Raw genomic sequence first — 22,637 nt, forward strand, 5'->3', positions numbered from 1 at the left:
TCTCCCCAGAGTTGCTGGCCCCTCCTGGTTTGAGTTCTGTTTAATTCCCAAAGAGCCACAGGCCAGGGGACGGAGGCAAATGAGCTTCCCTGGCTCCTGGGTTGGGGTCTAGGATTAGCTTTATAGTTTCCCCGCCAAAGAAAGAAGAGGCTGACATTGATTGAGCACCTATAAGGTGCCAGACCACTGAAGGATGGGGAGTTTCACATGCCTTTTCTGAAATTGTCCTTCCACAAACCTGTGAAGTATTGTTATTCCTACTTGCAAATGAAGAAACTGAGGTTAGAGGAAGAGTAACTTGCCTTTGTCCCCTTGACATCCTCCTCCCCTCCCCCCACAGTTCTTTTACTTGGTGGGTGGGTATTGTAATTCACTCTTAGAGTTTAGGGATAATGAGCCCTATTGAAGGTCTTTTGTCTTGTTTTTCACCAGATCCTTCCTAGCATCCTCTTCAATTCCAGCTAGAATGCTGTGGCAGGCGCTTTGCAGATTTGGTCAAAAGCTGATACGCAGACGTACGCTGGAGCCAGGCATGGCTGAGACTCGCCTTGCCAGATGCCTGAGCACTCTGGATTTAGTGGCCCTAGGTGTGGGCAGCACTTTGGGTGCAGGCGTGTATGTCTTGGCTGGTGAGGTGGCCAAAGATAAAGCAGGACCATCCATTGTGATCTGCTTTTTGGTGGCCGCCCTATCTTCTATGTTGGCTGGGCTGTGCTATGCGGAGTTTGGTGCTCGGGTTCCCCGTTCTGGTTCTGCATATCTCTACAGCTATGTCACTGTGGGTGAACTCTGGGCCTTCACCACTGGCTGGAACCTCATCCTCTCCTATGTCATCGGTGAGATGGTGGGGCAGGGGGGCACTTACGCAGCCAGTGAAGGGGCTTGGAGTCAGGAAATCTGGGTGGAATGGTGAAGCGAGATATTCATCATTCACAGGAATTAAATATTCATAAATGCGTGTATTTGCTGGGGGGCTGGGTGGGTTGAAGGTGTGGAGAAATTGTTCGTTCTACTTACCTCTGGCCTGGCTTCCTTAATTGGCTGGTTTTGGTTCTTAAAAGGTAAGAATAGGTGACAATAGCAGGGTTCTTATGACACTGGTGTGGGAGGAAAAGGGAGGAAAGGAGATGAGAGAGGAAACTTGACCCCGTATTTCTCCCTCTGCTCCACTAGGTACAGCCAGTGTGGCCCGGGCCTGGAGCTCAGCTTTTGACAACCTGATTGGGAACCACATCTCTCAGACTCTGCAGGGGAGCATCTCACTGCACGTTCCCCGTGTCCTCGCAGAATATCCAGACTTCTTTGCACTGGGCCTTGTGTTGTTGCTCACCGGTGAGGCAAGGGACAGGGACAGTGACAGGGGTGGGGCTAGTGGGGACTAGGCTTGGGAGCTTGTGGAGGTGGTAGCTGTGAGAAAGAAGAGAAGCTGGGGAGGAAAGGTCTGCATCTAGAGGCAGGGAAGCAGAGCTGGGACTGAGGCCTTTCTTAAAGTCCTGAATGCCTCTTTCCCACAGGATTGCTGGCTCTGGGGGCTAGTGAGTCAGCCCTAGTTACCAAGGTGTTCACGGTGGTGAATCTTTTAGTTCTTGGTTTTGTCATCATCTCTGGCTTCGTTAAGGGAGATCTGCACAATTGGAAGCTCACAGAAGAGGACTACAAACTGGCCGTGGCTGGACTCAATGACACGTCTAGGTAAGGAGAGGAGATACAGAGCTGGGAGCATGGTGGAGAGCAGGGAATCTGCACTGAAGCATTCTGGTGGGGGTGGGGGGTGGGGATGGGAACCTAGGCCTTAAAGACCCAGCTGAGTAGCTGGGCTTCAGAGAAAAAGAACAGTTGGCTGAACATGCCCTTACCTTTTCTGTCGCTTCTTTCACTTTAGCTTGGGCCCTCTCGGCTCTGGGGGGTTTGTGCCTTTTGGCTTTGAGGGGATTCTCCGTGGAGCAGCGACCTGTTTCTACGCATTCGTTGGTTTTGACTGTATTGCTACCACTGGTAATAGTCATTCCATTCCATCAGGGCTTGTGTACCTTGTTGTGCTCAGGTGGTGTTGCGGGTTGGGGGAAGGGTAGAGAACCAAGCCTGCTTCTCTGATTCAGACCTTGTGCCCCTTCCTGCAGGGGAAGAGGCCCAGAATCCTCAGCGTTCCATCCCCACAGGCATTGTGATTTCACTCTTCGTCTGTTTTTTGGCCTATTTTGGGATCTCTTCGGCACTCACGCTCATGATGCCTTACTATCAGCTTCAACCCAAGAGTCCCTTGCCTGAGGCCTTTCTCTATACTGGGTGGGCCCCAGCCCGCTATGTTGTAGCCATTGGATCCCTCTGTGCTCTTTCTACCAGGTCAGTGTCAAATGTTTGTTCTCCTCTGCTGCCAGAATCTCAGCTGATAGTGTTCCATACCAGAGACTACCCCTAAAAAGGCCCTTGCATGCCTGCCTGCATGCGAATTTACTTCAGTCGTGTCCGACTCTCTGTGACCCTATGGACTGTAGCCTGCCAGGCTCCTTTGTCCATGAGATGTCCCAGGCAAGAATGCTGGAGTGGGTTGCCATGCCCTCCTGTAGGGTGTCTTCCCAACCCAGAGATCGAACTTGCGTCTCCTACATTGGCAGGTGGGTTCTTTACCACTAGTAGCACCTGGGAAGCCCTAACAGGCCCTTTAAAAGCCCTTGAAAGGCCTGTGAGCAGAAAGTGGAGGCTCCTTAAGCTCACATTTTGGAGTAAAGAGATACCCGGTCAACACCGCTCTGGGCATTCTTCTCTCCAGCCTCTTGGGCTCTATGTTCCCCATGCCTCGAGTGATCTATGCGATGGCAGAGGATGGCCTCCTGTTTCGTGACCTTGCCCGGATCCACACCAGCACACACACTCCCATTGTGGCCACTGTGGTCTCTGGCATTATTGCAGGTGAAAACTCTTTGCCATTCCCCTTATTTCACCAACTCCCTTTACTTTGCTTTTGCCTTCACTCATGTTTTCTTCCCATCAATTTCAGCATTCATGGCATTCCTCTTTGAACTCACTGATCTGGTGGACCTCATGTCAATTGGGACCCTGCTTGCTTATTCCCTGGTGGCTATTTGTGTTCTCATCCTCAGGTGAGGCTCCTTTCCTCTGCATACTGTCGTTGGGGTTTTAATTCTTAGATGAGGAGTGATGGGGATCTGCTTCTCTTCCCCCACCCCCCCGCCTTCATCATCCTGACTCTCCTCGAGGAGTATGGCCTCCTCGAGGCAGGAGTATTCCCTGCCAAAAAATGCGACTACCCTTAATGGTGATAAGGAAGGTTAACCTGCCTGGGAGAAGATGGTTGAGGGTTGTTCTTAATAGTCCCATCTTCCTCTTGCCTCAGGTATCAGCCTGACCGGGAGATGAGGAATGAGGAAGATGAAGTGGAGTTGCAGGAGGAGAAGATCCCTGAAGCAGAGAAACTGACCCTACAGGGACTATTTTGTCCGCTCAACTCCATCCCCACTCCACTCTCTGGCCAAGTTGTCTATGTTTGTTCCTCACTGCTTGGTGAGCATTGGAATTTTTCTTTTGAGTCAGCATAATGTGAGCTGGAGAGAGGGTGGCTCTCCTTGTAATGGGGTGTCTAATGTTTTAACATGTTGCTCTCAAGAACTGGTTTTGATGCTTTTCAACTTGACTATTGAAGCTCTGCTGCTGAGTGTCCTTTGCCTAGTACTGGCCCAGTGGTCCATTCCACTGCTTTCTGGAGACCCAGTGTGGATTGCAGTGGTTGTGCTGCTCCTGATGCTCATTACTGGGATCACTGGAGTCATCTGGAGACAGCCACAGAGCTCCGCTGAACTTCACTTTAAGGTAAATGACCTCTTTTTTTCCCCACAACTAACCCATGTTGGAAGAATAGGTTCTAGATACCTCGCAGTCTCACATATTCTTTTCACTGGACAAGAAGGGAAAGATATAGGAGATACCTAGGCCAAAACATCTTATTTGATGCTTACTTCTTTCCTGTTCCATTTCCCCAGACTCTGCATATTCTTGAGTCCCATATGAGGTACACTACATGAGCAGGCACTGAAACACACAGCATGAGTAGGAGTCAGACCCTCCCTTTCCTGGCTAAAAAAGGTTAGGGATCTCTTCTATCTTACCTTGTGGTCTGTACAAAGAAGATTTTGCTTTCTTCCCAGGTACCTGCTTTGCCTTTTCTTCCACTAATGAGCATCTTTGTGAATATTTACCTTATGATGCAGATGACAGCTGGCACCTGGGCCCGATTTGGGGTCTGGATGCTGATTGGTAGGTATTCTTGGGAAGAGTAGGCCTCTTGGGTCCTATCCCACCTTCTTTCTGTCTTGGTCTCAAGTAGGAGCCATATTAAGCCTTTGCAGACCACTATTTCTCTACCTCACAGCTACCTTTTCCCACTAGGATTTGCTATCTACTTCGGCTATGGGATGCGGCACAGCCTGGAAGAGGTTAAGAGTGACCAACCCTCACTCAAATCTAGGGCCAGAACTGTAGATTTGGATCTCAGCAGTGCCTGTGTGCATTCAATTTGACATCATCACACCTGAATGCTGTCTGGTCTCCCTGCACAATAATGGAGTGTACTCCTGACCACACTGAGCTAGGCTCCCCATGGGATGTTGGTGGGGGAACACAGATAGAGCTCTGTATTTATTGTGGAGTCCAGGATGTGTCTTTGCCGTTTCTCATCTTTTTTTTTCATTTGTTTACTTTTTAATTGTATCTGTAGTTGCTTAACCAGCTTTTAAAAAATTATTATTAAAAGAAACTAGAAAAAGAATCTATGTTTTGTTCTTTGCTTGCTAGAGGTGATATGGAGCCGGACTTTCAGTGTGGAGAACTTCAGATAAGTGTCTTTTGTTTGCTCTGTCAGCACAAAAGTATCCGCTGTGCCTGTGTGTGCTTCTTATTGGCTTGGGGTTTGAGTAGGATGGTGTAAGTAGCCATCAAGTCTAATCACACTTGGAACAAACTTGAGATATACTTTCCCCTTGCTACACTAAAGGTTAGTTTGTAAATAAGTAGGCAGCAACACTTATCCCTGGGATTTAGGGGTGGACTCTGATCTCAACACTGGCATTGGTGTCAAGGCCAACACTGAGACCATTGTCTTCTGTTCCACTCCTTCTAGTTGGACCAGTCCCAGACTCCTGTGACTGCCTGGAGAACAGAAATTTTGGCTGGGATGTTTGGTACTTCTGGGAAGAGGAGGAGACAGTAGGAGAGAGTGGGTAAAGGACTGTGTATATGTCATAGGTACTTGTTGTAAGGGAACAGAGGTTAGAGCTGCTCAGACCAAGAACTAGTCATTCATCCATTTACTCAACAAGCATATGAGGAGCTCCTATAAAATGCTAGACCCTGTGCTGGGTGCTGAGGATACAAACGTGAATAAAACATAGTCCTTGCTCTCAAGGAACTCATCATTTAGTGGTGGAGACAAGCAGGTCAGCAGGAAACAGTGTGATTTGTCCCAGGGTAGAGGTAAGTGTTGAGTGCTGCAGAAGCATGGAAAAGGATGTGCTTGACTTGAGTGTGCCTCATGGGGGATTAACCTGGGGCCTCTGCAGGGAAAGCTCAGAGTCCTAACCACTGGACTGCCAGGGAATTCCCTTGAGTAGGTGTTTATGAAGTGGACTGAGGGGAGGGCTTGTCTGCCAGTGAACAGTGTGCACAAGGCTGTGGGAGTGTGAAAAGGCCTACTGTGTTGGGAGTATGACATAGTTTAATGTGGCTGGAGGGCAGAATGGATGGGGTTTTGGTGAAAGATAACAGAACATGCAGATGGCCTTGTGTACCCTACCTAGGAATTCAGATGTTAAAGTGGTATGTGTGTGAGTGTGTGGAGGGGAAGGGGGTGTTGTCACTGAATGATTCCAAGCAAAAGAGGTGGTTGGACTTTAGTCTGGCAGCAGCAAGGAGGATAGCTTGGAAGAGGGCAGGGGATGTTAGAGCAGTGTGATAATAGCTGCCATTTATTGAGTGTTTATTATAGGCCAGATAGTGTGCATAAATCTCCTAGTTCTTGGAATAACCCAATGAAGTAGATGTTACAATAATTATTTTTTACAGATAAGGGAAGAGATTTGGGGTAAGGAATATGCTATAGGTCACAACTTGGAATGATTAGGGCCAGGATACAAACTCAGTTCTGACTCTGCAGTGTGTACTCTTTAACCACTGTGTGACATTGCTAGCAGTAACTAGAAGAGCATCATAGTCATTTGGGCAAAATATTTCAAGAATTCTGGTCATGTGGATGTACAAAGTAAGAAAAAAGTGGCTGATTTAGATTTCTGGGTGAATGATCAAATTATTAGCCAAGATGGAGAGCATAAGAAGAAGAGCATATTTGGGGAAAGATAATTCAGTTCTTGGAGAAGGAAATGACAACCCACTCCAGTATTCTTGCCTGGAGAATTCCATGGACAGAGGAGACTGGTGGGATACAGTCCATGGGGTCACAAAGAGTCAGACACGACTAAGTAACTTTCACTTTTACTTTTAAAATTCAGTTCCATATATGCTGAGTTTATAAACATGTACTGGAGTTTAGCTTCATATAGGTGAAGATACACAATCACCAATTGGAACTTGGAGCTAGGCTAGAGGCCTTAAGCTAGAGTTACAGATTTAGAAGTCATCAACCGACTGAGGGACTGAACTGAACTCAGAGAGCAGATGAGTATGTAATGGAAGCTGTGTGGGGCTAAAGATTGCCTTGGGGTAAAATAAACAAAAAAAATTGAAGCACAAATTATATAATTTTCTTTATATACAAAGAACTCATAAAAAGTCAAGAGATGAATAACCTGATAGAAAGGATATAGTTTTCAGAAAAAGAATATAAAATGCAAACAAATATGAAAAAGATACTCAACCTCACTCATCAAAGAAATGCAAATGAAAGCAGTCATAAGAATTCAGTTCTTACAGACTGGCAAAACAAATTTCAATGACAAGACCCTGGCAAAAGTGAGGGTAAAAAGGCAATCTTATGCATGATAGGGATATACATTCTTGTGACTTGTGGAGGGTAATTTGATACCAGAATTAAAAACACTTCCTTTTTAATCTGATAATTTAATTGATAGGAATTAAAATTTTATATATATAAGGATAGTTACAGTGACATTTTTCATAATAGTGTCAAAGTTGGAAACCACCTAATGTGCACCAGTTAGGAACTAGTTACGTTATAATACATTAATTCAGTGGAATACTTAATACAGCCATTAGAAAGATGAGATAGCATGGTAGAAGATTTTGCTTTTCTGAATATAAAGCTTACAAATCTACATAAAATAAAACAGCATGGTGTTTACTTAAAAAAAGATAAGGTAGAATTATATGTGCCAAGAGATGATATACATGGACAGAGATCCAAGACACATTTTAAGCAGAGACAGAACAAAATGGAACAAAGACCCCCCCCCCCAAGGTGCAAAATATTTATGTGAAAGAACAAAAGAGAATGCATCTATACATATTTTTTATCTGGAAAAATTAGCCAGAAACCTCTGATTTCTCTTCTGTACTTTTTCAGTTTTTTACTAGATACAAACATTACTTTTAAAATTCCTTTTATAATCATAGTAAAAGATTGGAGGAACTAACATTGAAGGGATGGAGGAGGAGGATGCGGTGCAGGAGGAGATGGAGAAGGAAGGAATGAGGAGACGGGAGAGTGATGTGGCAGTCTAGGGAGGAAGAAACTTCTCAGGAGCAGTCAACAATGCCAAATACTGCCTAGAGAGTCAAGTTAAATAAGATGAGGACAGAAAGGTTTCATTGGTTTTGTCAGTAGGTAATTGATCATTTTAAGAGCAGGTTCTGTCAGATGTGGGGGAGGGGGGACTTCAGTGGATTGTGAATGGAAGGGGAGGAAGAAGATATGTGCTATAGGTGAGCATTTCAGGGCACAGCTGGAGGGAGTTGAGGGAGAGAGTTCCCTTTTTTTTTTTAAGATGGGCAATTCTTGTATTTCTATGCTTAAAAGAGATTGTCAATGGAGAGAGCACGATACATCCTGGCACTACTGTTTAAACAAATCATTTGTGAAGGAAGGAGTAGTTCTTTGATTTGGTTCTCTACATCTTTTTTTCTTTCAGTGCAGTGTTTTCCAGATCTCAGACAAGTATAGCCTTCATGAATTTTTCTCTATTTGTGTAAGTACTATACTATTTATAAAAAACACCATTTTTAAGATTAAATATACTTCTTTAGAAAAACTATTTGGGGACTTCCCTGGTGATCCAGTGGTTAATCCATCTGCCAATGCAGGGGACATGGGTTCAATCCCTGATCTGGGAAGATCCCACATGCTGTGTGGTAACTAAGCCTGTGCACAACTACTGAGCCTGTGCGCCTCAACAAGAGAAGCCACAATTAGAAGCCCACCCACTGGAACAAGAGAGTAGCCCCCACTTGCTGAAACTAGAGAAAGCCTGTGTGCAGCAACCAAGACCCAGGATGGCCAAAAAATAAATAAATTAATTAAAAAAGAAAGCATTTTACCACTCTTATAAGTGGAAAATAGAATTTTTCTAAAATACATTAAAATATCCAACTATTAAAAAATGCTTGGCTGTGCATCACCTAAAATAATGGCATACACCATATTTTGGAAACAGTTAACACAGTGAATAATCTCTGTAGGATGGTATGCTTGAAGCTGGAGTAGAAAATTTCTTTCAGCATGGTCCAATCAATCTCTTCAAAGAATCAGAGATAAAATTGCCCCAAATAATTATAGACACAAAGTGCGAAATAAGTATCGTAAGAGAGGTATGCATGAAGTACCAGTCACATGAGGGAGTTCTGTGAAATCTTCCTGGAGGTTGAAGCTTTTAAACTGGTTTAAAGAATGGGTAAAATATGTAATTTCAGATATGATGGGAGAGCATTTCAGGAGGAGGGAACGTTGTGCCAAAGGCAAGAAGATGGAAAAGTTTATAATTCTGTTTGCCCAGAGCCTAGGATTTTGAAGTACTGAAGTGGATAAAGAAAGGAGAGGTAGATTCCAGTCACTCTTGAACTCAGTTAATTCCAGGACCTGCAACTAAAGGACAATAAGTGTGTGGATTAGTGTTATAATAAGCGAAGGTGAGAGTGGGTCTGTGATTTGTTTCAGTGAATTACACCTCAGATACTTAAATCAAATTTTCTGTATACATCTTCTCAAGTTATAGCTCATTTGCCCAAGTAACCCCACTGCCACAATTCTGACCTCATGAATCCTCCAATTCGCTACTCCCCAACTCTCCTGATAATAACCTTATATACTTTCTTTTTTATCAGTTTCCTCCAATCTTTGCTTATTCTCTTTTCCACTTACATTTCTGAATTTATTATCATTATCATTCTTGTGAATATCTTTATCTCACTAGGCAATGCTCCAGAGTATTCTCTAACCCACCCAGAGGAATCCAAACATCTTTTTCATACTTTCACCTCTGTAGTTCAAGATTGTTGACAATCACACAGGTGGGTGGGTTAACGATCAAGCTTGACCAGGCCCTCAGCTGTGCTGGAAATCCTCTTTTTCTCTCTGATTCCCCTGCTCTCTGAAACAACTATTTCTTACCTTATTCATGTTCTTTAGATCTCTCCCTCCTACTCTCTGCTGTTGACTTTGTCTCATACTTTATTGCAAAAACACATGCCCATCAGATAAAAACGTCCTCATCTTCCTGTGGGTTTTAAAAAATGGAAATAGCTTTTCTTTTTTTTCCCCCAATGATAAAAATGTGTTCATTATAGGACACTGAAAAACTGAAAGATATAAAGAATCCCAAATCCTAACACTCAAAGATAAACATTAATATTTTGGTAAATACTCTTCCACACATTTTTGTTAAAATATGCATACATAAGTGTTTATCTTTCTGTGAACTGTTTTCTTTTATCAATTTACGTATTAGTGGCATTGGTTGGTCCCTGTAGCCATGTATGTCTCTTCCCATTCATACTCAGACAGAAGCCATTCGAATAGTATATTTATTATTTTTTTTATATTTATTTATTTTTATTTAAGGCTTCCCTTGTGGCTCAGCTGGTAAAGAACCCACCTGCCAATGCAGGAGATGCCCAAGACCGAGGTTCGATCCCTGGGTTGGGAAGATTCCCTGGAGGAGGGCACGGCAACCCATTCCAGTATTCTTGCCTGGAGAATCCCATGGACAGAGGAGCCTGGCGGGCTACAGTCCATGGGGTTACAAAAAGTTGGACACGATTTAGCAGCTACACACACATATACTTGATTTACGATTGTGTTAGTTTCAGGTGTTCAGCATAGTGATTCAGCTTTGTTACAGATTCTTTTCCATTTATAGGTTATTGCAAGACATTGGGTATAATTCCCTGTGCTATACAGTAAATCTTTGTTGCATATCTATTGTACGTATAGTAGGTATTTTTTTTTGCCACACCACATGGCTTGTGAGATCTTAGTTCTCTGACTAGCGACAGAACCTGGGGCCACTGCAATGAAAGTGCTAAGTCCTAACTACTGGACCACCAGGGAACTCCCTGTATAATAGTTTGTGTAGTTATTCAAATCTATAAAATTACACCTTTTTGAGCAGTTAGTAACTTCTTTCTTTTTAAAATTCAATGGTAGGATACAGGCATTTCCCGTCTTATACATTTAGGTTGTTTTCTCAGCAGTGTCTTTAAAGGCTGTATAAGTATTCCACTATATGGTATTAATGTATACTAGGCTGTATAAATAGTCCAGATTCAACTGCTGCTGCTGCTGCTAAGTCGCTTCAGTCGTGTCCACACAACTCTGCGACCCCATAGATGGCAGCCCCTCAAGCTCCCCCGTCCCTGGGATTCTCCAGGCAAGAACACTGGAGTGGGTTGCCATTTCCTTTTCCACTGCATGAAAGTGAAAAGTGGAAGTGAAGTTGCTCAGTCATGTCACACTCTAAGTGACCCCATGGACTGCAGCCCACCAGGCTCCTCCGTCCATGGGATTTTCCAGGCAAGAGTACTGGAGTGGGGTGCCATTGCCTTCTCTGCCAGATTCAACTAGGTGAACATTTAAGAGATTTACAATGTGTCAGTGAACATTTCTGTTAATCTATCTTTGCAGAATCTTCCAATTTCTTCTCTAGGAAAATTCCTAGAAGAGGAATTGTTGTGAAACAGGGTATATACATTCTAAGATTTTTTAAAGATATAGTCATTTATTTATTTGGCTGTGCTTGGTCTTAGTTGTGGCATATGGGATCTTAGTTCTCCAACCAGGGATTGAACCTGAAACCTCTGGAATTGGGAACATGGGAGTCTCAGCCACTGGACCACCAGGGAAGCCCCCACTTTTAAGATTTTGATACCCATTTGTACTCTTACCAAGAGTGCACAAGAGTGGGTCTTTTGTACATCTTATCAGTTTGAAATTTTGCTAATCTTTTTAACCTTTGCCAATCTGATAAATGAAAAAAAATTCACTTGCTTTATTTGCATTTCTGTGATTACTGGTGAAGCTGAATATCTCTTCATGTGTTTATTGGCTATTTATATTTCTTCCTGTGCAAATTGTCTGATCATGTCCTTTGCTGATTTATGTGCTAGAACATTTGTTTCTTTTAACTTTAAGAGCTCTTATGTTAGATATGTTAACTGTTTATCTATTACATATGTTGAAAGTACCTTTTTCTAATCTGTGGTTTGTCTTTCAACCTTGTACCATTAGGAAGATTTTAATTTTTATGTGGTAAAACTTATCATTTTTCCATTTTGATTCTGGTTTCAGATCATGTTTAAATCTTGTTGTGTTTATAAAATATTCACTCAAACTTCCTTTAGAAGTTTTATGATTCAATTTAGCCTTTGATTAATTCAGAATTCATTTTGGTATATGAAGTAAGTCAGGGATTTGGTTTTATTATTTTTTAAAATGGCTATCTCACTTCAATACTTTTTCCTGACTAGCTCTTTTCTCCACTGATTTGAATCCTTTCTATATATACTTGGACCTGTTTTTGGACTCTATTTTGTTCCATTTCTCTGCATGCACTATTACCATACAATTTTATTTATGGTAGTTTTAATATCTAGTAGAATAAGCCCATTCCTTGCTTCATTATTAATTTGTTTTTGGAATTTTCCAACCTATACTTACATATTCTAGAGGTCTTTTTCTTCTTTTGACAAGGTGTAATGCTTATTAACTAATTTGTATTCTCAGTTGCTTATTCTCTTTTAATCCACTCTATTAATGAGAGTCTTAATAAGCTCTCATTAGAGTCCAAGCTGTTCACCTGCCTTATGTACTATCTCACTATTTCTGTACTAATTTGTTAAAGGGTTGGAGTGGAAAATTTATAGTTTATGCTAGGGGAAAGGGAAGACAATTTACAGCAAGTTGAGTGCTGCTTAATGGTATTTCACTGCTCACTCTTGCATGTCCTCAACATGCACCAGCTTCTTTTATCTCCTTTCCTCTGCTCTCTCTCTTTTACTTTTTTTCTGTCTCTTAATCCTCACTTACTTGTAACATCTAAAGAGGCTATCGAGACCAAAAACAAAAACATTGGAGATACCCATACAACATAATGGTTTTTCACCTTTCTGCATATTTTCCTTTTTTCACTGGCCCTTTCAATGCAGCAGTGTCAGCTCAGTAAGTAGACCTGACTTTGGAGTCATGTTTGCAGTCAGTATTGATCAATTGAGTCACTTGATTCCTGGATGCCTTATATAATCTTGGATAATATAATAGCCATTCTACTACAGACATTATTAGAAACTAAGAGCTCTCAAAGGACCTCTATAGGCTTGAGAACTGAGGTCTCATTATTGTCCTGTTTGTTCATTTGTTCATCCATGAACAAAGGAGTTATGCTACAGCCAGGAGCTTGGGTGGGATGATGGAAGTTGGGAGCTTTTAACTGCCAACCAGGAAATAGGGAATTACAAAGGGAACTTACATTTGATAAGTACCTACCATATGCCAGCCACTGTTTTAGATGTTAATATGCACACTATTCCATTGAACCAGAAGCCTAGAATGACTTTTATTCCCATCTTACAGATGGAGAAATTGAGGTTCTGAGATTCTAAGTAGCTAGCTCCAGGTCACACAGTATGTAGTGCATAAAGATTCAGTCAATTATGGGATACTCTACTGCCTTTGGGCTTTCCAGGTGGCTCGAGTGGTAAAGAATCCACCTGCCAATGCAGGAGATGCAGGTTAGATCCCTCGGTCAGGAAAATCCCCTGGAGGAGGAGATACCACACTAATATTCTTGTTTGGAAAATCCCCGTGGACAGAGGAGCCTGGTAGGCTACAGTCCATGGGGTCACAGAGTTGGACACAACTAAGCAGCTGAACACACACACACACACACACACACACACACACACACACACTGCCTTTTTCTACCATATTTCTTCCCCTAATTTAGCAATCTAGGGTTGTGAATTATATACCAGGGTATATACAGAGGTATATAGAGGAGGATCCAAAAGAAAAGTATTTAACAGCAGTACTTCCTGTTTTCCCCCTTTTCTTCATGATACTATGTGATTTAGATGGAGAAAATTTAGATGGAGAAAAAAGAGGGAAAAGAAATTATTTTTAGAAATCTCATCTTTTCCATAGTAAATAATGACTGAATATGAGACTCTCAGGGTCATGAGGAAGCTCTGTTAGTGTTTCCAGATTTGAAGCCATAATCTCTTCTCTTCATCTTGTTAGCCAGCTCCACATCTGGCTTGACTGAGGTGCACAGGGCTTAAAAGAGGGGTATGTGAGGCAAGAGGTGGGAGGCTTGTTAATGTTTTGATATGGGGTGTCTCCAAATATGGAGATATCATATCTTTTTTTTTTTTATAGTTCTACCACTTTATTGCTACCAACCCATCTCCCTCCACCCTTGTGCACACATGCTCAGTCATGTAATCCCATGGACTTCAGCCTGCCAGACTCCTCTGTCCATGGACTTTTCCAGGCAAGAATACTGGAGTGGGTTGCCATTTCCTTCTCCAGAGATATCATATCTTAACACTGCTGTCTCTGAGTGGAGATTTCAGCAGAGGCCAACTCCTTGCTTGCAAACATCACTCATATATTTAGCTGGAATCAAACATATTCATATATATATATTCCACACCATCAATGAAATCATTTGTTTGGAGTTGGGTAGGTCCCTTGCCCTTGCTGTGAATCTGCAGGGGAGTCATTGGGTATTTTTCTTAAGACTTGACAAGGGCAGGGCAGCAGAAACATATCTTGGAACTCAGGGTTTTTCAGCCTCCTCAACTTCTGATATTTCTGACCTTATGCTACTCTTGAATGTCAGTGGGCAACATTGTTTATTTTACTTACTTTTCTTTCCTCCCTCCCTCCCTCCCTTTTTTTTTTCTTTTGAAGACCTGCTCTCCTCTTTCCTGTAACCCTCATCATCTGCACTCTTCCCATAGTAACTGCAGGATGTTTTAGTATTACACTATACTCCCTCACTCTCAGTGATTCTCACGCAGCCCTCTGAACTGCATCGCCAGAACTTCATGTACAGACTGTGCCTGGAACCTCAGGCTCTGCATCTGAACAGCTCTGCGACGGCTTTGCGACGGTGGGGGGGGGGGGGGGGCTTTGATTTACGTCACTATTGGGGGAGGAGCTTTCTTAGCGTCCAGCGTCATTCGGCGTCGTCTGGCGTCATCAGTCCGGCATCCTCTGCGGCATTCTCTTCTTCGTCGTCGACAACGACGACGACGACAACGACGACGACTGCGGACTCGGTTTGCAGAGGAGCGAGGTGGCATTGGCTGTGTCGGCTGATGTGAGTGATTTTTTGGTCGGAAGTGCTAGAGGAGGGTCAGGTACAGGTTAGTTGGGTGGTTTCTTTTTTTTTTTTTTTGGGGGTGGGGGTGGTTTCTAATTAGCGAGGAGATGCTGCCGTTAGGTTACCACTTAAAAAATATATATATTTTAATCAGAGGATAATTACTTTACAATATGGTGATGGCTTCTGCCAGACATTAACATGAATCGGCCATAGGCAAATACTTTTTAAAGTGGTTCTGAGGCAGTGATTTTGAACTATGGAACTGACTCTCGGGTGAAGGAAGGTGGGCAAAAGGCAGGGTTTGGGGACATGGATGAAGTATGGACAGTGGTGTGGGGCCACCGAAAGTGGGAGATATTTATTGTAGTTTGGAGGTGAAGGACTTAAAATTCGGTTGAAGCTGCATAGTTAGTGACTGTTGGGGGCAGGGAGCTGAGGCGCTGCTGGGTCTGTAGAGAGCGGGAAAATGGACGGTCAGTGATTGGATGGTTTGAAGGTAGAGCGGCAGGGGAGGAGATTTTGAAGCAATTAGAGGAGGCGACAAGCAGACAGACCAATCACAGGGTAGCCCGAGCCCGGGGGCGGTTTTTGTGTTGCGGGGCAGATTGTCTTAAGACTCGAGATGAAAATTTTCTCTAAGCCGAGTTCACGTCACAGGAGCTTGACCCTGGCCTTCATTAACTGCTTTTTCTGGGTTTAAAAATTTCCTCAGCATTTTTTCTTTCGGAACAGAACTGACAGGAAAAATTTGAAAATAAATTTATTGAGAAGCTGGAGAATAAAGGACAGAATATTAAAATATTTTCTTATTTCGTAGGCCTGAGCCAGAGATTCCAAAATGGACAACGGTGATTTTCATTCCCTGGGCTTTAAAGGTATCTAGCTTTACACTAGAAAATGTCAAAATAGTAAAGAAAATGTTTAACTGTTTGCTGCCTTTTCTGAGATCTTCTGAATGTATTTTGTTTTCTAATTTTGTCTCTTTGGAGTATCCATAGCTCCAAGTTTTCTCATTTACATATTGGAAAACAATGTTAATGCTTAAGACACTGGAATCCTTTTATAAACTATCTTAGGGAAATAGAACTCAATTTATAGCTTATTTTCTTGGGATTTTTGTGTGTGTGTAGTAACACTGGTTTAATCTGAAATAGAAATCTGTGTTAAAAGGATATTAAAAAAATTACTGCTAGATCCTAAAGTGCCTGTCCATAATCATCAGTGAAAAATAAATTATATCCTGTGTAGCATTAGGTTTAAGTGCATTTTGTTGTATCTTAATTCTTTTGAAAATTGGTACTCAGTGGATGATATTTGCGGGAATTCTTAGTTAAGAAAGCAGTTTAATTGACTAGAAAACCAGATTCCGCAACCATGCCAGGTATGGGAGAGTGTACCGTATTTCTTTTTTGGGGGGACATGATTAGACCCATGGTACATTTGCATTCACGTTCATATAATAATGAAATATGTCATAACCAGATTGGCTACAAATCTGTGATTTTAAAAAGTTTAGGTCAGTATTTTGTTAATGCTTATCATTTTACAGCAACAACAAAGCCCGCTACCACTTACCTTAAGTTTTTATTTAGGATATGCTATTTTAGGGCTTCTCTTGTGGCTCAGCTGGTAAAGAATCCGCAGGCAACTTGGGAGACCTTGGTTCGACCCCTGGGTTGGGAAGATCCCCTGGAGACAGGAACGGCTACCCACTCCAGTGTTCTGGCCTGGAGAATTCCATGGACTATATAGTCCATGGGGTCACAAAGAGTTGGACACGACTGAGTGAGTTTCACTTTGATTTTAAGGATTAAAAGCATTGAGTAGGAAAAAAAAAAAAGCATTGAGTAGGGATTATTACTTTTAAATATATTGTATTTGAGACCTGGTATTTACATAAATATTTGAAGCACACAGAAAAGTTTAAGAAGAAGAATATAATGAAGACCTGTAAAACTAACACTAAGTTCTGTTGAATCTTCACATTTTGCCACATACTTCTAAAAGATTGTGCTTAGTCGCTCGGTTTTGTCTGACTCTTTGCAACCACATGGACTGTAGCCTGCCAGGCTCCTCTGTCCATGGGAATTCTCTGGGCAAGAATATTGGAGTGGGTTGCAATACCCTCCTCTAGGGGATCTTCCCAACCTAGGGATCGAACCCAGGTCTCCTGCCTTGCAGGTGGATTCTTTACCATCTGAGCTCCCAGGGATGCTCTCTAAAAGATTAAGGTGCCTTTTTTTTTTCATCTTTTAAATTATATCATTTTGTATGATTTTTTCCTGCAACTTTTTTTTTTTGGATATTTACCCATACAGATATTTTAGCTCTAGTTCATTTATTTACACTGCTTATTAGTAATATTACACTGACTATAAGTGTAACACAATTTATTTATCTAATCTCAACAGCATTACAACATTGTGTTTTGAAGAGCTTATCAGGAGCTTTCAAACATTTTTGACTATCACCACCACCTATGGAAAGGAAATATATTTTCCATCACATATTTCCATCACGTCTTGGTATATAAAAACTGTATCAAAAGTTTAATGAAATCATTTTACCCTTAATACATACAGTGCATGTGTATGTAATATTTTCTGTTCTATGCTTTTTGAATGGTATTTTCTATTCTATGCTTTTTCTTTTGAAAATGTAAATGTTGGTTATGATTCATTAAATTTATTTCTTGAACACTAGTGGATGAAGCTCTAGGGCAGTGCTGTACAGTTGAAACATAGTGCAAATGTAAAGAATTTTGTATTTTTTGTACCACATTAAAAAAGCTTAAACAGATGAAATTAATTTTAACAATACAAATTATTCAGCTCAGTATATCCAAAATGTTATCATTTCAACATGTAATCAATATAAAAATTATTAATGAAATAGTTTACATTCTTTTTCTTTTCTATTCAAAATCATTGAAGTCTAGTATGTGTTTTATACTTAAAGCATATCTCATTTTGGACTTGCCACATTTCAAGTGCTCAATAGTCTCATACGGCTAGTGGCTACCCTATAGTGGCAGTGCTACTCTGGATTGTAATTAAGAACTTGAACTGTTGGGTGAAATGCTATAAGCATCTTTAACTTAACAAATATTGCCAAAGCATTGTCAAAAGTAATTTGAACAATTTATACTGCCTCTTCCTTTCTCTTTCCCTATTATTCTTTCTAATATTTGCTTTTATCAGACTTAAAAAATTTTACATGTTTGAAGGGTGGTGGTGTTTTTAAGTAGCATTTTATTTTAGGACAGTTTTAGATTTACAGAGTAGTTACAGAGAGAGTATAGAGAATTCTTAGATACTCCTCAGCCAGTTCCATTTGCTCTAATGTTATCATATTACATGGATGTTTTAATTTGCATATCTGTTAAGTAGCGAAGTTGGGTATATTTTCATAGATTTATTGTCCATTTAAGTTTTATCTTCTGTGTACATAACCTTTTTAGTCAAGTTTTGTAAAAATGGATCACAAAAGGCCACTTGATGGCTTAGCTTATTTTCTTCTCAGGGAGAGTTGACATAGCAACTGTCTTTTTGTATCAACAATTCCAGTCAATTTCAAGGTCAAAAAGGAACAGAAATTGGTCTATATTATACTCATTGTGTCTAAATAATTATGACTCCTTTTCTGCATGTCAGCTCTTCAACTATTTGAAGATACTTCTGTCCCTGGAAAGTCTCTTCTTCAGACTCAGCATTTTTAGTTCTTTTAGTCATTCCTCATATTACATGGATTCTAGTCCTCTCATCATTTTGTGTGCTGTCGTTTGAACATGCTCTATTCTTTTCATGTTATTCCTTAAAGTATGGTACACAGAACAGAACACAGTTCTCTCGGTTCAGTATAATAAGCTCAAAATAACCTTTTGCTTTAGATTTAGAAATGATCATTGTTGTCTTTAGATACTGTTAAAGCTAAGATTGATTTTTTTTTTTCCTTTTTTTGGGAGCTGGCAATCACACCATACTAATGACTCATTTTAAGCTTTTGGTCCCCAGAAGACCCTCAGTCTTTTTTTTAATACATACTTATATTAAGCTACATCTTGACTGTCATATATTGGTAGAGTTAGTTTCAGAGACTTAAATGCAGGACTTTTTGTTTCTTACATTAATGTCATTCTGTAATTGGGGATTTAATTTTTGTTCCTGATTATATCTTGTCTCTTACTTCGTGTCTGTTTCTCTCTCAACTTCTTCATGCAAATCATTGATGAAATTGTTAAATAGAGTAGAGCCAAGGGCAGAATGCTATGTTATTAAAAACTTAAGACTGACATTAATTCATTAGGCAGCAAGCTCTAAGTATGCTTTTTAAAAAAGTATTTATTTTTTTGAATTAATTTTTATTAGAGTATAGTTGATTTATAATGTTGTGCTAGTTTCTGCCTATAGCAAAGTGAATCAGTTATACATGCATATGTATCTACTCTTTTTTAGATTCTATTCCCATATAGGTCACTGCAGAGTATTGAGTAGCATTTCCTGTGCTATATAGTAGATTCTTTAGTTATCTGTTTTATATAAAGTAGTGTGTATCTGTTAATCCCAGTCTCCCAGTTTATCCCTCCCCTCTCTTTCCCCCTTGGTAACTAAAAGTCTGTTTTCTACATCTGTGACTCTATTGCTGTTTTTTTTTTTTTTTCTATTGCTGTTTTGCAAATAGGTTCATTTGTACCATTTTTTTAGATTCTACATATAAGCAATATCATATATTTATCTTTTTCTGTCTGACTTCACTCAGTGTGACAATCTCTAGGTCCATCCATTTTGCTGCAGATGAAATTATTTTGTTTTGTTTTTTGGATTTTATTTCTGTTTGTGTGTGTATAACCACATTCCTCCTTTGATGGACATTTAGGTTGCTTCCATGACCTGGGTATTGTAACTAGTGCTGTTGTGAACATTGGGGCACATGTATCTTTTCAAATTATGGTTTTCTCCAGGTATATGTCCATGAGTGGGATTGTTGGGTCATATGGTAGCTCTGTATTTGGCTTTTTAAGGAACCTCCATGCTGTTTTCCATAGTGACTGTACCAATTTACATTCCCACCAACAGTGTAGAAGGGTTCCCTTTTCTCCATACCCTGTCCAGAATTTAATGTTTGTAGATTTTTTGATGATGGCCATTCTGACTTGTGTGAAGTGATACCTCATTGTAGTTTTGATTTGCATTTCTCGAATAATCAGTGATGTTGAGCATCTTTTCATGTGCCTCTTGGCCTCTGTATTTGGAGAAATGTCTGTTTAGGTCTTCTGTCCAGTTTTTGACTTGGGTTGTTTGTTTCTTTGATACTGAGCTACATGAGCTGTTTGTGTATTTTAGAGAGTAATCCTTATTGGTCACTTTGTTTGCAAATATTTTCTCCCATTCTATGTGTTGTCTTTTTATTTTGTTTATGGATTCCTTTTTTTTGGCTGCTCTGCAGCATATGGGATCTTTAGTTCTCTGACTAGGGATTGAACCCACACTCCCTGCATTGAAAGCACAGAATCTTAACCATTGGACTGCCACGTAAGTCCTTGCTGCGCAAAAGCTTTTAAGTTTAATTAGGTCCCATTTGTTTATTTTTGTTCTTATTTTCATTACTCTAGGAAATGGATCAAAAAAAATCATTCTGTGGTTTATGTTAGAGAGTGTTCTACCTTTTCCTCTAAGAGGTTTAGAGTATCTGGTCTTACATTTAGGTCTTTTAATCTATTTTATGTATGGTATTAGAGAGTTTTCTGATTTCATTTTCTTATGTAGCTGTCCAGTTTTCCCAGCATTACTTATTGATGAGGTTCTTTTTTTTTTTTTAATATTTATTCATTTATTTGGCTGTACCAGGTCTTAGTTGCAGCATGTGGGATCTAGTTCCCTGACTAGGGATCGAACCTGGGCCCCCTGCATTGGGAGCTCAGAGTCTTAACCACTTGGCCAGAAGGGAAGTCCCAGGTTCTTTTTTTCCATTGTATCTTCTTGCCTCCCTTGTCATAGATTAGGTGATTGTAGGTGTGTGGGTTTATCTCTGGACTTTATATCCTTTTCTATTGATCTGTATTTGTTTTTATGCTAGTACCACATTGTTTTGATTACTATAAACTTTGTAGTATAAGTCTGAAGTCAGGGAACCTGATTCCTCCTGCTCTGTTTTTCTTTCTTAGGATTGCTTTGGGTTTTCTGGGTCTTTAGTGTTTCTATACAAAATGTAAAAATTTTTGGTTCTAGTTCTGTGAAAAACTGGCATTGCTAATTTGATAGGGATTATATTGAATCTGTAGATTACTTTGGGTAATATAGTCATTTTCACAATACTGATTCTTCCAATCCAAGAACATGATAAATCTTTCAATCTGTTTGTGTTATCTTTGATTTCATCAGTATCTTATAGATTTGTGAGTTGAGGTCTTTTGCCTCCATAGATAGGTTAATTCCAAGGTATTTTTTCTTTTGATGTGATAATAAATGGAATTGTTTCCTTAATTTCTCTTTCTGATCTTTTGTTGTTAGTGTATAGGAATGTAAGAGATTTCTGTATATTCATTTTGTATCCTGCAACTTTACCAAATTCATTGATGAGCTCTAGTACTCTTGAGTATGCTTATTCAACCTGCCAGATTTTCTGTTGTTTCCAAAGCCTGGCCACTGTCTTATTCTGTACTTGGCTTTAACTCTAGATTTAGAATTTTGATTCATCTTTTTGAAGGCCTCTTGAGGCTCTCTGTATATGAACTTCTGTTACCAATTCCTCCTATTCACCTTTCTCCTCAGCTTTATTGAGATATAATTGACATATAATATTGTGTAAGTTTAAGATGTATAGCATAGTGATTTTTATATGTGTATGTATTGCAAAGTGATTACCACAATAATGTTGTTTAAGGCATCTATCACCTTACATAGTTACAATTTTGGGGGAGAAGGATGAAGGAAATGGGTGAGGGTGGTTAAATTGGATGAACCTCCTGTTTACCTTTGAACTGCCTTCTTGGTATTGAACAAAGTTTAATGCCACACTATGCTATCCTGCTCCTGACCTACAGCTTGCAAGGATTTCATTTCTGTAGTACTCGCTCTTTTTTTCTGTCTCCTCCCGTTTGCCTTTCATTTTTCTTTTCCTATTCTTTCTTTCTTAGGAATTAACTTTACTGAGGTGTCATTTACATGCAATAAAATTCACATGTTAAGTGTATAGGTTGATGTGTTTTGGTGTTTTTTTTTTTTTGCAAATGTAACCTGTGTAGCCACCATTACAATCAAGACACAGAATATTTTCTTTTTTTTTTGGTTTAATAGTGTTTATTTATTTATTTTTTTGCATGATCATATTTCTTTTTATTGTTTTATTCTTTTTTTTTTTCATTTATTTTTATTAGTTGGAGGCTAATTACTTTACAATATTGTAGTGGTTTTTGTCATACATTGACATGAATCAGCCATGGATTTACATGTATTCCCCATCCCGATTCCTCTGGGTCTTCCCAGTGCCCCAGGCCCGAGCACTTGTCCCATGCATCCAGCCTGGGCTGGTGATCTGTTTCACCCTAGATAATATACATGTTTCAATGCTGTTCTCTCAAAACATCCCACCCTCGCCTTCTCCCACAGAGTCCAAAATTCTGTTCTGTACATCTAAAGACACAGAATATTTTCATCTCAGAAAATTCTATCAGTCATACTCCTTTGCTGTCAATCTACTCCCCACCCTCTATCCCAGACAGCCACTGTTGTAACTTCTTTCACTGCAGATTATAAATGAAATCATACTGTATGTACTCTTTATTTCTGTGGTGTCTTTTACTAAGCATAATTGTTTTGAAAGTCATTGATACTA

The 22,637-nt window shown here is 40.2% G+C and overlaps 2 protein-coding genes across 2 annotated transcripts in view; both read left to right on the forward strand.

Annotated features, from left to right (window-relative positions):
- The first annotated feature begins 466 nt into the window (after positions 1-466).
- On the forward strand, positions 467-4,535 carry SLC7A3 (solute carrier family 7 member 3). Its single transcript, XM_061136875.1, has 11 exons — positions 467-836; positions 1,174-1,332; positions 1,515-1,692; positions 1,883-1,995; positions 2,121-2,343; positions 2,771-2,910; positions 2,999-3,101; positions 3,356-3,522; positions 3,662-3,828; positions 4,164-4,272; positions 4,405-4,535. The coding sequence occupies exons 1-11, from the start codon at positions 467-469 to the stop codon at positions 4,533-4,535; spliced, it is 1,860 nt and encodes a 619-aa protein (XP_060992858.1).
- Positions 4,536-16,178: 11,643 nt separating this feature from the next.
- The window catches only part of TEX11 (testis expressed 11), a 265,819-nt gene continuing 259,360 nt past the window's right edge, over positions 16,179-22,637 (forward strand). The window contains exon 1 of the mRNA XM_061137613.1: positions 16,179-16,185. Coding sequence (XP_060993596.1) covers positions 16,179-16,185 — 7 coding nt within the window. The remainder of the gene's footprint in view (positions 16,186-22,637) is intronic.

The sequence above is a fragment of the Dama dama genome, chromosome X (genome assembly GCF_033118175.1).
Source record: "Dama dama isolate Ldn47 chromosome X, ASM3311817v1, whole genome shotgun sequence".
In the NCBI taxonomy this organism is placed as follows: Eukaryota; Metazoa; Chordata; class Mammalia; order Artiodactyla; family Cervidae; genus Dama; species Dama dama.

Excerpts from the sequence above, each read along its gene's own strand:
- SLC7A3 (XM_061136875.1), top strand. The coding sequence starts at position 467 with ATGCTGTGGCAGGCGCTTTGCAGATTTGGTCAAAAGCTGATACGCAGA. Across the intron at positions 837-1,173 it reads CATCCTCTCCTATGTCATCG|GTACAGCCAGTGTGGCCCGG; the intron begins GTGAGATGGTGG and ends CTGCTCCACTAG. Across the intron at positions 3,523-3,661 it reads TGTTTGTTCCTCACTGCTTG|CTCTGCTGCTGAGTGTCCTT; the intron begins GTGAGCATTGGA and ends TGACTATTGAAG.